Below are 13,432 nucleotides of genomic sequence, written 5' to 3'. Positions count from 1 at the left end.
TTGTGTGAGCGGATCTGCAGTGCTGGATTTTTGTGTTTCAAGTGATTATTTGAACCGGATGAATTGAGAGTCAACATCACACGTTGTAAAACAAATGAATTTACCCTGTGAGAAACTTTTGGTGAAAAGGACGCTATCTTTGAATGTGGTATTCAGTTAATTAATCTGTCCTTGGAGTCTAAATTGAACACAGACAAAAGCCCAGCTTCCGGGCTTGCCGCAATTGTACAATCTCTGATGGAGTTGCCGCTGAGACTGTACAAAAGGTACAAACCTATACTGTATATCTGAACTGATGTGTATGCCACTACGTGAACAAGTACTCTAAATTAAGTCTTTAGTTTCTGTTTGTAACTGGCCTTCAGATTAAGTCATAGAAGTGCGATATGGTCCTTCTATCTATGAGATAGTATAATATCTTTCAAGCTTCCAAAACTGAAAGAAATCACAGTGCTCAGTTTAAACTCTGGTCACATTTTGACACATTTGGGATTGTGGTTTGGGTTTGTTAAACACTCCTTGGCGAACGAGAATATTCTTAATTTCCTTTGATTGTTTATTAGTATTTTTTTGCTTCTTGTGGATTGGCTGTGGAGGAAATGTTGTTTTTGAACCATAAATTTGACAGCCAATCGCATGGATTCGGATCAAGGTCTTGTCTTTTCTTCGAGCTCCTATCTCCCTTTGATGCAAAAGTTTAGTTGTATTTCATACGTCATGGTTTTCTTTTAAAAAAGGCTTTGGGGACCGTAACATATTTGGGCACTCACTGAGCCCTAGAACCTCTCTCACCCTGAGTGAGAATCACACCCCCAGACCAAAACAATTTAAAATTATGTAGAATGATTACAGCGCTATCATAGAAACAGTTAAAGAAACCATGACTATCAGTATTGAGTGGGGAGCAGGTCATGAAGACCTCAAATGGAAGGAAAGTGGTCATGGAGATTTAAAACAAATGTAAAACCATGAATTACAGCCCTACAACACTTCTGAAGGACAAAATTAGGTAATGTTCTTCAATTTTACTTCATCAGCAGAATTCCTTCTGGTAGCATACTTTGCCAAGTCTCACTGAGTTTGAAATACAATAAGGAAGTGCTATAGGCAGTAAATTACACTTTAATATTTGATCAAAAAGCTTTGAAGGCACTCGAGTCCAGGTGTGGTTGCAACCCCTAAACTCATTGTGATAGAGCACATAGTGTTCCATTCTCCACACTTGATTTAGTGCTGTGACTGGTTTAAAAGAAAGACAATAGAATTGGTGGTATTGATAATTAGTTTTTAATGTGGCACACTCATCATGTCCAATTTCATGCCCCTTAGGCAGCTGATCGCAGATTTAATCAACACATTATTGCTTGCTATACTGACTGGAGGGAGGGTTTCTGCCTGTATGTGTGTGTGTGTTTAGGTGGTGGTAGGAGTGTGAAGGGGATAGAGCATTAGTATGTTTGTGTGATTGAGGAGCGAGCGAGGGAGGCTGTCAGCATGTGCATCCATCCCAGCAACGTCCCTCTTTGATAGACATTGAATGTGTGTTCCAGGCCATTAACCAAGAGCCACGTTTGAAGATGACGGGGTTGGAAGCTTGCGGTTGTGCTGCGTCGAAGGAAACTGTTGTTATTTTGTTTCCAGTGAACAGTAGTGTCCAGGCCTCCCTCACTTGGTGAATGCAGATGAAAGCCTGCCTGTTACAGTTTTGGTTTTTAGGGTTTTTTATTAGACTACTCTTATAACACCTAGGATTTTATATTTACCTGCTTTACAACTGCAGCGTACAGTGTATATATGTTATATGGTATTTTTAGAGGCACCCACAATATGTATTCTGCATTAAAATTGTATTTTAATGGCAACAATTGTATTTTTTTTCTTTTGATTATGAAATTGCGATATCAGTTTTTTGGGCAGTTGATCAGATGATCAGAACCAAAATTTTTAGTGTGGAATATATTCTGACATTTTTGTGAGATTATTAAAGATATCACAGATTTAATTCCTAAAAGTCCTGGTGATACTTCACCCTTTTTCCTGACATTGTCAGATTTTTTCCCCCCTGACCATCCTATTAGAACGCTCCTTGTTACGTCCCATAAATTGGTCTACAGCATGAGGGGTGTAGCACTTAAAGGGTCCTGGTAAAACTAAGAGTCAGAAAGACACATTCTTGACAAAATTTTGATTACCGTAAATAGTCAGTTAAGCCAGTAGACACATCAAAAACTGAAACAAAAGAACAGCAAATCCCCAACATTGGTCAAGAAAATGGCTGAATTTAAAGATCACCCCTGTAGCTCACAACTTTGCCAAACTACTGTTGGAGAGGTCTTTTCTGGAGCCTTTTGAGTGAGTAGTAACATGTAAGTAGGAAGAAGTAAAAAAGGACACTCTAGAGCTAGACCTTTTAACGTGGCACACCCACTGAGAAGTCAGAGTCGGATATATATCCTTGCTAAAGCCAGCTACTATTTGACCAGTAAGATGTGATGGTAACTGATAGGCTGGTGGTGGGAAATGAAGATATTGACCACTGGATGACCTGTGGACTTGGTTGAACATGATTTTTTCACTAACATGAAGGCTAGTGACTTGTTGCAGGTGACTTCAATACTAAGCTAATTACATTAGCTAAAAAAAGTATTCGACCGGCAGAATAAAAACAAATGTGGCACAGTTCTGCCATCAGCTGTCCTTTGTGTTTCCACACAGTCATTGTATGCACCGTGTCTATTTTACATTTTTACATAGAATTTAGTTTTCAAGTTTTAAACTTGAAACTCTTCTCAGCCTTAACTGGTCATGGCACATTGCTCCCACTCCCTGAGCCTGCTTCTGCTGGAGCCTTCTTCAGATGGGAGTTTTTCCTTCCCACTCTTGCCAAGTGCTTCCTCAAAGGGGGTCGATGTTTGTTTGGGTTTCTCTCTATTTTTGTAGGGTCTTCCTCTCAATATATAAAGCAGCTTAAGGGAACAGTTGTTATTGTTATGTTGTGCTGTATTGGAAAAACAAAAGAAAAATACTTGATGATTGTGCTCATCCAATGGATAGTTGGCTAGTCATTTCCCACCTCTGGCCTATCAGTTATTAGGACTTCTCATTGGTAACATTAGTAACTGGCTTTAGCAAAGATACTGCCTCTTTTCAACACTTGTTGCTGCTCCATATTTTAGAGTCATAACACTCTTGGTGACTAATTTACTTGTCAGTTTGATGAGAGAAAATATCAGGTTAGTCTAGTAGTCTAAATGTCAATTCATTAGGAAAATGCATTTTACAACTACCTGCAACTAAGATTGGTGCTGCAACTGCAGCTAGTGGTATCTTAGCATGCTACAAACAATGTTAACTGGTTGTATTATTTGTCTTTGAAAACCGCTAGTCTTTGATTTCATTTATTTTCTGCTGTGTTTTACGTGCATCTATTTGAAAGAGTGAGTGTAAACACAAAAAACTATTTTATTTCATGTGCTGGAATGTGCAGAAAATAGGTTTAAATGTTAAACAAATTTCTTCCAGTCAGAGAATGTTGCATATAATTTAATGTTTGCTTGAAGTTAAAAGATTAAAACTAATAAAACGAGTTTTAAAAAGAGACTTTTCATTTGATTACATTTTATATGATAGATTATGCAGAAAAGATAGATTATGAATTGGGCTGAAAGAGCTATTGCCTTATTACCTATTTAGGGGATAAATCATGTTTTAAAAAGTAACTAATTACTTTTGAAAATAAGTAATCAGTAAAAGTAACAGGATTACTTTTTTCTGGTAGTAATCAATAATTTGTTACTGATTACTTTTTTCAAGTAACTTGACCAACACTGATTATGAGAATGTAAATAATTAGCTTAACCAACTAGTGATGGTAGCTGTGTTTTCCTAAAAACATTGGGGGTCTGTAGGCCTGTAAAATGTAGAAAGTAATCACAATGAAAACCCTACATTTGACTGAAAATAGTACGAAGAAAAATATGTTAAAAATTGAAAAATGTTCAATCGTTTTTGAATTTTATTTTGATGAGCAGAACTATAAAAACAAAATCACTTCTGTGTGACAGCTGCTAAGAATTCACAAGTTGCTCTTGACCACCACTCTCTGCAAGCAGACCATAATAAGTTGTCAGGCTGCACAGTGAGTACAGAGAAAGGGGAAGAGGCAGAAAATCAGACAACTGGAGCCAGAAAGAGTAGTGGCAGTGTTTATCTTGAACTACTTAACTCCCTGGCTCTGAGTCAAATGTAGAGAGAGACATTGGGAGATAGTGGAGGCCTTCATTAAATGCAGCTCAGGCCCTGGTGAAACCCTGGTTAATGTCCCTATCATCTCTGGAGTGGTCCAGCATCCAGCTCTCTGTCCAAATGACTCATGTTTAATGCATCTGTGCAGCGCTTGTCATTTAACCTCACCTCCGGAGGTTGTGGGTTGAGGTGGGACGGCGAAGGCTCCCGCAAGGCCCACAAGGGGCAAAGCGCCATGCAGTTATTCTTTACCCGCTCTCCATTTGCTTAACATGGGGAGAGCTGCTCCATGTCTCCCCTATTGCTGGGTAATCTCCCCAGAACTAACCCCCACCCCGTCGCACTGCATGAACCTGAACTCAAGGGTGGTCTGGCTTGGATATGTGGCTCTCTGAAGAACTCTGTTACTCCCATCCTAGTGTGCTGAATGTTTAAACAGGATACACCTGAGACTTTAACTTAACAGTCAGCTCTTTTGCTGGACCATGTATAGCAGCGGTCCTCAACCCCCGGGCCTCGGACCGGTACCGGTCCCGTGAGTCGTTTGGTACCGGGCCGCGAGCGTTGAGGCTCAGGTGTGAAATGTATAGTTTTCAGGATTTTTATTGGTTTTCAGCATTATTTTGTTATCGTTTTTATCGTTAACTTGGTTTTCCTGGGTCTTTTCACGTGTTTTATGAATAAATCTACTAGTTTTATTTTGTTGTATTTATCCGCGACACCTTAAAGGCTGTCCGTGAAAATAATGTCGGGCATAAACCGGTCCGTGGCGCGAAAAAGGTTGGGGACCGCTGATGTATAGCGTTGGTTAAACACTTTGATAAAAGCTACCAATGAGGAGTTTTTACTACCAATTTTACTAGTTTATGAAATTTATTACGCCATTGCATGACACATCTTACTCCCTTTGATTTTTTTCATCATCACGTTAAGCTCATAAATAAACCTGTCCAGATAATTACAGTCCACAAAAAGACTCACCAACATACATCTTTACCACCGGCAAAGCTGTGTAACGGGATATAAGAGAGCTGATTTTGTTTTTGAGCATTTTCCTCTTATTTTCCCCGCTTACATGCGAAGACAGGCTCTCCTTCTAAACACTCCTTCTCTCTCACTTGCACACACCCACTCAATCTCTGCCTCGCTTTCTTGATCTGGATAATGGTAATTAGAATATCACCATGATTGAAATTTGGCAAAAGTTGAAGAGGAAATAGGTTTTCTAATCAAAAGCTGCCTCATAGCTGGAATCCTGATGCTTACTTGGCTGAAAAATGTTCCTCAACGATGGGGGCCTAAACGGATGCCAGACTGTATACTGATGGCCAACTCTGCTCTTTTTCTACTGATGTCCCCGCTGAGGCTGATATAGCTGATCATGCTGGTTTACATTTATTTATTTTAAAAGTGGGTGTTTTTCTCTAATCTTTGAACGGGCCCACCATAAGTGACATATTTAGTTTCTTAGCTGAATGAGAGCAATAGCTTTTATTATAAAATTATGTTTTTGGCACAGTCTTTGGCGGTTAAAAAGTACATACCTCAAAATACATGCATATATGCATAGATAAACGTACCGCAATACAGCAAAAGTCTTAAGCCACCCTTCTTTGCTTTTTTGAAAAGGGAAAAAATGCATGCAAAAATGTATTGAAAGGTGCAAACATACAGTGAAACACAGTATACAAGGCAATTGTAACAAGCTCGAAAGTCAATATTTGTTGCATAGTTGCATACATTTTTACAAACTCCCCAGCACCACTGGCTGAAATGCAACCCCAAACCTCAGCCATACTTTGCAGATGGCTGTGGGCACTCACTGATGTACCTCTCTCCTGACCTCGTCCTTCGTTTCTGTATTGGCAATGATTTGAACCAACAAATTCAGATTCATTACTCCATACGACTGATTTTAGTCCAGTTCTTGTGTAATTTGGCATACCTCTACCTTTTCTCCCTGTTTCCTTTGCTTAAGAATCGCTTCTTGAAAACCATCCTTGCACTGAGGTTTCAGTGAGCAGTAGTTGGATTAACTGAAGGTCCAGATGTATCTCTCAGGTTCTGTGTCAGGTCTTCGTTGGATTTTTTTTTAAAATTTCTTAAAGACATGACTTTCAGGTACTGTTTGTAAGATGTGTGTTTTTAAGCCTTGCTAATTCTTCTTTTACATCTACTAATCTAACTTTTTTCCCGTGCACACCTATGCCAGGTTTTCAGCTAATAACTCTTTAGGAATCACCTTGTTGTTGCAAAAATACAATTTTTTGCCTGTCAAACTGTGCTACCTTTGTCATTTTCCATACATTCAATTGAGAACATTGGTGTTATTTCACATTGTTTGCAGAAATGTTTGGGGAGTGCACTGGTTGGGTGCATTTTTAATGTTTGAATGACTATTAAAAATACAAGAAAGTCTGATTCCTTGGACCTGAAATATAAAGAAACAGGGGTCTCAAACATGCACTGTAGTAGATCTAGCTTTTATGAGAATGTCTTTTTCTCTCCATAGAACAAAAATAAGAACCTAGCATGTTATAAAATGATATAGTTTGGTTAATTTGTAGAAAAGACAGAAAAATGTGTTTGTGCATGGGATTATGTGCTCGACTGTTTCTTGGCTGGGAGCTGGAGCTTCCTGGATGTTCTGCCGGTTGCTTGGCAAACTCACACCGTTGCCTATGATGTAATTCCTTTCTAAATACGGTATTATTCTAATCTGATTCAATCCATATTTCAGTCCTTTAACCAGTAAAAGGTAAAAGCTGTGCTATTTGTATGGCATAGCTAAGAGCTTTGTTCAGTGACTGTATAATGTTTTTAAAAATGCTGTTTTTAATTTTTAATTTTCTTGTTAAAACGCTGAAAAAGCATGATTGTTGTTTCCCTTTGGATTCTTACCTTATTTGTCCTGTACTGTACTTGCATGCACCTTTATGCACTGGCAAATCAACTTTGAATGAGGTTTTAAACGCTAATCTCCCTTTCTGTTTCTCCCCACTGCTTCTCCTCTTCCCACCTACTGTACCCTCCTCCACAAACACAGGAGCTGCACAGGACCCAGGTAAGCCTCCCCCACATCTCCTTTCCTTCTCCTGACCACAACCTCCCACCATATTCGAGCTTTTGTTTCATTTCAAATACATGCTTCCTCTTTCATCTCGTATTTTTGCACTGTGTGTCAAATCTGCAGTCTTTCTCTCAGCATCTCTCAAGCTCACATTTTGATTTTTGTCTACCTCACCCTTGCGAACTCATGCTGCTGTCATTGATGCTGATGTCTTCTGTCGCTTACCGGCATTCTAAGTAGCGCTAGCTTGAGCAACTTAGTACACACTGCACAGAGAGAGAGTTCAATGATCCGAAGGGTCTTATTTCAACAATATTTTTTTTCAAAATGAAAGAAAAAGCATTTAAAATTAAAGCTTTTGGGAGGGAAAAAATTGGACTTTGCAGTTTTGCTGTTCTACATTTGTACACACAGACAGTGCATTTATGTCGCAGACTGCTAGTGGCAGTAATTTAAAAATGATAAGAGGATATAGCTTTCACTACTTTGGTATTACATTTCATTGTTGCATTGTCGTAATTACCTATTAAGCTTTCATTCAGGAGATAATGATGTTGCCTTTCAAATCAAATGTGTGTAATCATATTCTTATTAATTTTACATGCGAGCTGGAGTGTTACAATTATTTTGGGAGAGAAAGAGACGAGTACAGAAGGTGAAAGGTGTGGCTGCTGACAGCAAACCACAACCACAGCGTGTGTTTGTCTGTGTGTGTGTCTTTGTCAGTAGAGATTTGATAGTTTCTTCCAAACTGAAAAATCCAGAAAGGAGTTGTTTTTGGAAAACGTGCTCAGAGGTGCATGTTACGCTGTTTTAGAGCAACCTGTGTGATCTGTTTTTCCTCTGTAGCCTCTGGTAACGACATCTTAACCCCATATATCGTGGTAAGGTCTGGGGTAAGTCTTTGAGATGATAATGATGATGATTATGGGAGATTTTTTGTGCTGTTTGTTTGTCTGTATTTCCGTCATCAGCAAGACTGTACAAAAACTCAGCCTGGATTTTATGAGGTGGAATATGGGCAAAAGAAGAACCCATTAAATTCTAATGATCCGGCTCACACTCTTGAAACTTGCAAAAAAGGCAATAAGCATTAGCTTTACTGGATCTCTTGTAGTTATTATTATGATTGTGATTTCAAATGCCTTGAGCTGTGAAAAACAGGAATTTCCATCCTATTATGTTTACTACCACGTTCTTCCTCTATACATTTCTTTAATTTCATTAAATACAAACCTGTTTCTTTCTTTCTTCTCATTTTGAAGCCAAAAACCTTAGAATGTAATTAGGTTCACCCATTGGCTCAGACTGACTCACACAGATTGCGATATGCCTACAGTCTGTCTGTATTTATAAGTCAAACAGTAATTATTTGCAACCCTTCACCAATCTGTCTCAGAGTAATTGCAGTCAGTCCGTGTCAGGCCTCGATTACTTGGAGACAGTTTGTCTCTAACCAGGTGACCTGTCCAATCACCTCGTGATCTAAAATGGATATCCAGAGGTTGGGATTGTTGCCTTCCCAACCTCTAGGAAACCAGCTGGTTGCTGCAAGCTCTCGCAATCAGTCATCGGGCGCAAAAATTAAATGCACCGATTTCTCGTTGTTCCATCCAAGTCGAATTGTGCCACCAGTTAATATACAGATTTCAAAATGCAGCATTTGAGTTTTAGCAAAAATATTCTGTCTGCTGTGAACAAAAACTCCAGCAACAACTATCTGATGTACAAGCAAATAATTTAACAGCTGCTCCGCTGAATGAGAAAAGTGAGTAATGTTGGGTATTAAGGCAAACCTGCAGAGCTCCATCCGGCGGTACTTATTGTTGTTTAAGGTCTCTGAGTGATTTAGGCGGCTTAGACTGCAACTGGACGGTGATGCTTTTCAGACAACATCTAGCTTTCTTTGACATTTTAATGTCCCCGACTTGCTTTCTTAAAAAGTGTTTATGTATTATGTATTACACCATCATATCGACACACTGTGCTATATAATCATTTTGGTGTCCTGACTTATCAGGGCATGAAAGCTGCTCCAACTAATACTGTAAGGCTAAAAGAATATACTACATTATGACATGAGGATGAACTGTCCTCTGTTCCTTCCTTGCTTTGCTTCAGCTATTCCTTTTAAAACATAGTGGCTTTTACTCAGCAATAATTGGGGTTTAGTGCAAAAATCGCCACCTTTCCAACAAAAAATTATGCTGCATATCATGCCATGCTGCCTCTCTTAACGTCTTCACTCCTCCTCTCACCATCTCTCCTCTACCAAGCCTTTTAATCCAATTAGCAATGCCAGTGACAGTTATTTATATGTACATGAATTAGAATTGAAGAGCAGGAGATCCTCCCTAGGGGCTGATTGGACGGAGCCCAGTCCTTCACAGGCCTGTTCTCGGTCACAAACCTGTCCGGTTGCCACCAAGCAGTGGTGGTCTCTCAGCTTATCACATACAAAGCAGCGACAAAAACTCATTGCAACATGCATTGCAAATGACAGTTACCCGTTACCTTGGACTTTATTGTGAAAACCAAATCAGTGGGTACTTTTTATCCCCAGCACAGAAAGACTTTGACCGTGTTGTTTCATCTTTTTTAGTGTTTTCTAAAACCGTCACAATTTAAGAAATATTTGACACATTCAAATTGGGACACTCTAATAAGCTGTCTTCTCGGTGTTCAGGTTCATCTTAGATCTATGTTTCTGTTGCATTCCATTGCGTGGACTGAAATAGTGGGAGTGCCAAATGAGTGTGTAAGCTGCCAAATCTGGCTCGCTTACCCTTTTGAACTATTTGCCAATGATTGCAGTACTTCAGAGGGGTAGAAAAAGGCATGTCACAGTGCTGCCAGCCTTATCCTTTTTTTAACAACACGTTTGAAATACAGTTTTAGAAATTTCTAAATTTACATTCATTAGCAATGCCACTTTAAGTCCAGCAGTACAAACATTAATGTTTGCAGTTATAAATTAAGAGTTGTTGGCCTGCAAAGTCACTTTAACATTCCATTTGTAAAATTATTCACTTTTGGTTAATTATGAGTCTATTAAAGAACTCAATAAATGTGCCAGATGGCTTTTTTTTTTGGCTTAAATTAATACAAAATTAACTCTAGGACTGCTTTATTTTAGCTTTTGGAATAAGTGCTCTCATTGTGCTTCTGTTTTCTACAACAAATTATACTGAAATAAAATGTAAAAGGAGCAACAAGATGGAAAATGAGTGACCAAAAATAGAGGACTGGATTTATTTTAGGCTTGTATGATTAAGCCGGTGTTTAAGGCATGTGATTAAATTCAAGATGTCTGTGAAGTAAAATAATATAGCTTAGTTCACAGCCCAAGAATAAATATCAAATTCAAAAAAGAAAGAAGGAAAAAAGAGATGACACAAGTTGAGACAGTTGGCGCACTATTAATAATAGCTCATGGAGATGTGCTCTACTGCCTTTCCTAAGCGAAGCATGCGGATACCGTTCAGCTCAAAGTTCTCATCATGTCGAAGTGCTTTAACTTTGTTGATTTTATACAAACTAAAATATGAATCAGTCAGTAGAGAACGTCCCATCTGCATTCAACATGGCTACAATCTTAAGTCTATAAAAAAATGACATAATTTCAAGGTTTGAAAAGTGAAAACAATGACAACAAGCCTTAAACTAACAAATGGCCAGTAGGGGAAAATCCTCTGGTTGGGAAAATGTAATCTGGTTACACTGAAGTAAAAAAAATCATTTGAAGTTTTTTTTAATGATCTCAGTTATTAGTTTAATTTCTTGTTGAATTCTAGGTAATGTTCATGCTGTAAATTATATCCCATTAAAGGATCATAAAGTAGGGTTTGCTATAGGGCGAGCCTACCATTGTGACCACATGTCTCTCAGATGGTCACACAGGCCTAGAGACTGGTCAGTGAGAAAAAAATGTGTTTTCCCCTGACGGTTAGATGTGGTTGCTGGTAGTTGCTAGGAGAAATTAGTACCCTCCCAAAGATTGGCCATTGTTTGCATGAACGGCACTGACTTGTCTGCTAACACTCGCCTTTTATTCTCTGAGCTATAGTGAACCTCGAGCAAAGTGCTTGCCTTTTACGTTCTGTTTTAGGTTTGTGTTTGACTATAGCTCGGATAGTACGGGTGAGTGTTTGCATACAAGTCGGCGTCTTTCATGCAAACTATAAGCGGCCACCTCTAGTGACCAAAGCAATCATAAGGAAGTTTTTGGTACATTACCATATACCATTTAACCTAGCAACCCCCAGCAACCATTTGCCAATGGGTCAGGGAACACCTGTGGTTTAACCAATCTCTTGTCCTGGGTGACTTAGACCTAACATGAGCATGTTTTTCCATTCAAGAGTTGATTCAACTGTTAAAGTACTTCTCAGCTTTTCAAAATATTCTCAACCAAAGAAGGAGGAGAAATAATAGTAGCATCAGCTAAATCACTGACACATTTTTATTTTTGTTTACTGGAGTAAACCAGTACTAAAAAGAATAACGTTTTCACAGACTTGAGAACAAGAAAAACATTTCTTGTTGTCAGAGGTCATGGTGTTTTCTTAGTTTACCCACCACTACAGACAAGAGTTCTTTTTACCTGCAATGGGGACTCGCGTATTTGTTCTGTGCGTCAATCAATAGAATGGAAGACGTGCGAGGACAGAGGTGGGCTGAGGGACAGCAGTTAAACAGAAGGAGTCTTATCCATGTGTGCACAGACGGGCTCTTTGAACACATACAAGCATGCATTTGCACCTTTGCAGCCCCATATACACACAAACACGTCGAGTACAGCTCAGATTAATGACTGAATCAATCACACGCATACAGTGTTTGCTTGTCATCCTGTATGCTTTCCTTTTATAAGACAATTTCAATTTCCCAGGCTACTGAAGCTCTATCAGCGTTTCCACAGAATATGTATTCAGCAAGGTCATCTCTCACTGCACCAAGAAATTTCCCTGCCACGAGGATGTGTCTTTGCTGTTGAAATGTCAATAGTCCCCCAGTCGGATGCATTGCAATCTACATTTGTCAATACATGCTGCTTAGAGCCATACCATGAGCAAAGCATGCGGCTCATTCATTAAGTAAACCTTTTTTTTCCTTTTACTCAGGTTGATTCCTGTTGGCTCTGATTTATTCACTTAATAAGCACATGAGGTCTGAATTTTATTCAAATGCTCAAGTGTTCATTTAAATTTTGGATTAGAAATTTTAGCGCTACAGAATGTCATATTTTTACCGTTTAGGTATTCCTAATTTAGAAAAGTAAAAATATAAGAATTCACCAGTGTATAGGAGGATTCAGTAGACATCATGCTGACTGCCATCTCTTGCCTTTTGGTAAATAAAATGACACCGACTCACTGATGCCAGTGGCCAGTATTTCTCTTTTGTGTCACTTTCAGTTTTGCGGTCGTTAAATGTTCAAAGATTGTGTGACGAAGGACAGAAGAACTTTGAAACAGCCTTGTTACTTTTTACAACAAAGATTTGTTTGTTCCCTTGGCACAAACTGGGTTATAAAGAACCACAATAAAAACAAGAAATACCACTGATACATTGTCGCACAAGTAATTGGTCAATTTATTAATACAATTCGTCTATTCAGCCGACAACAGTCCTCTCGGGGCAAACCAGAAACCAAATGATTCCCTCTGCGCAGCATTTGGTGACAGGGGAGGGGAAAAAAAGTCTTTTAACAGGAACAAACCGAACAGCAGAACCAGGCTTGGGGAGGGTGACCATCTGCCACAGCCAGTTGGGGTGAGGGTGAAGCAAAGAGAGGGAAAAGAAGAGCACAGAGAGACAACAAACGATACAATAGGAAGCACTCTGCAGGTTGGCGGGACCAGTAACAAGCTCTGGAGCCGGTATCATCCCAGATTATCACTGTTGGTGCATCCTTGCAAAAATATATCATTCAGACCTTTCAATTATAGATCCTAACACTGCCTCTGCATTATGCCAGGGAGAAGAGAATGTAATAAGATGTAAAGGGTAAGGGAACTGCATCCCATAAAAAAAATTACAGCTCACACTGAGCATAGGTTAGACCCCCTGCTCTTGCCTGTACTAAGAGTAGGCACAGAGCTCAGTAAAACAGCT

At 39.1% G+C, this 13,432-nt stretch overlaps 1 protein-coding gene across 7 annotated transcripts in view; it reads left to right on the top strand.

The window, feature by feature from the left end:
- cadm1a (cell adhesion molecule 1a) overlaps positions 1-13,432 on the top strand; it is a 473,893-nt gene that overhangs the window by 297,987 nt on the left and 162,474 nt on the right. For 6 of the 7 annotated variants that reach the window (XM_082549416.1, XM_082549412.1, XM_082549413.1 and 3 more), the window contains one exon: positions 7,292-7,309. The exons of the other annotated variant lie outside the window; for it this stretch is intronic. In XM_082549416.1, coding sequence (XP_082405542.1) covers positions 7,292-7,309 — 18 coding nt within the window. The remainder of the gene's footprint in view (positions 1-7,291; positions 7,310-13,432) is intronic. 7 annotated transcript variants of the gene reach the window in all.

Source organism: Aulonocara stuartgranti, assembly GCF_965226115.1.
Source record: "Aulonocara stuartgranti genome assembly, chromosome: 10".
Taxonomy (NCBI): Eukaryota; Metazoa; Chordata; class Actinopteri; order Cichliformes; family Cichlidae; genus Aulonocara; species Aulonocara stuartgranti.
The sequence above is the reverse complement of the archived record's forward strand: the minus strand, read 5'-3'. Positions and strand labels throughout refer to the sequence as shown.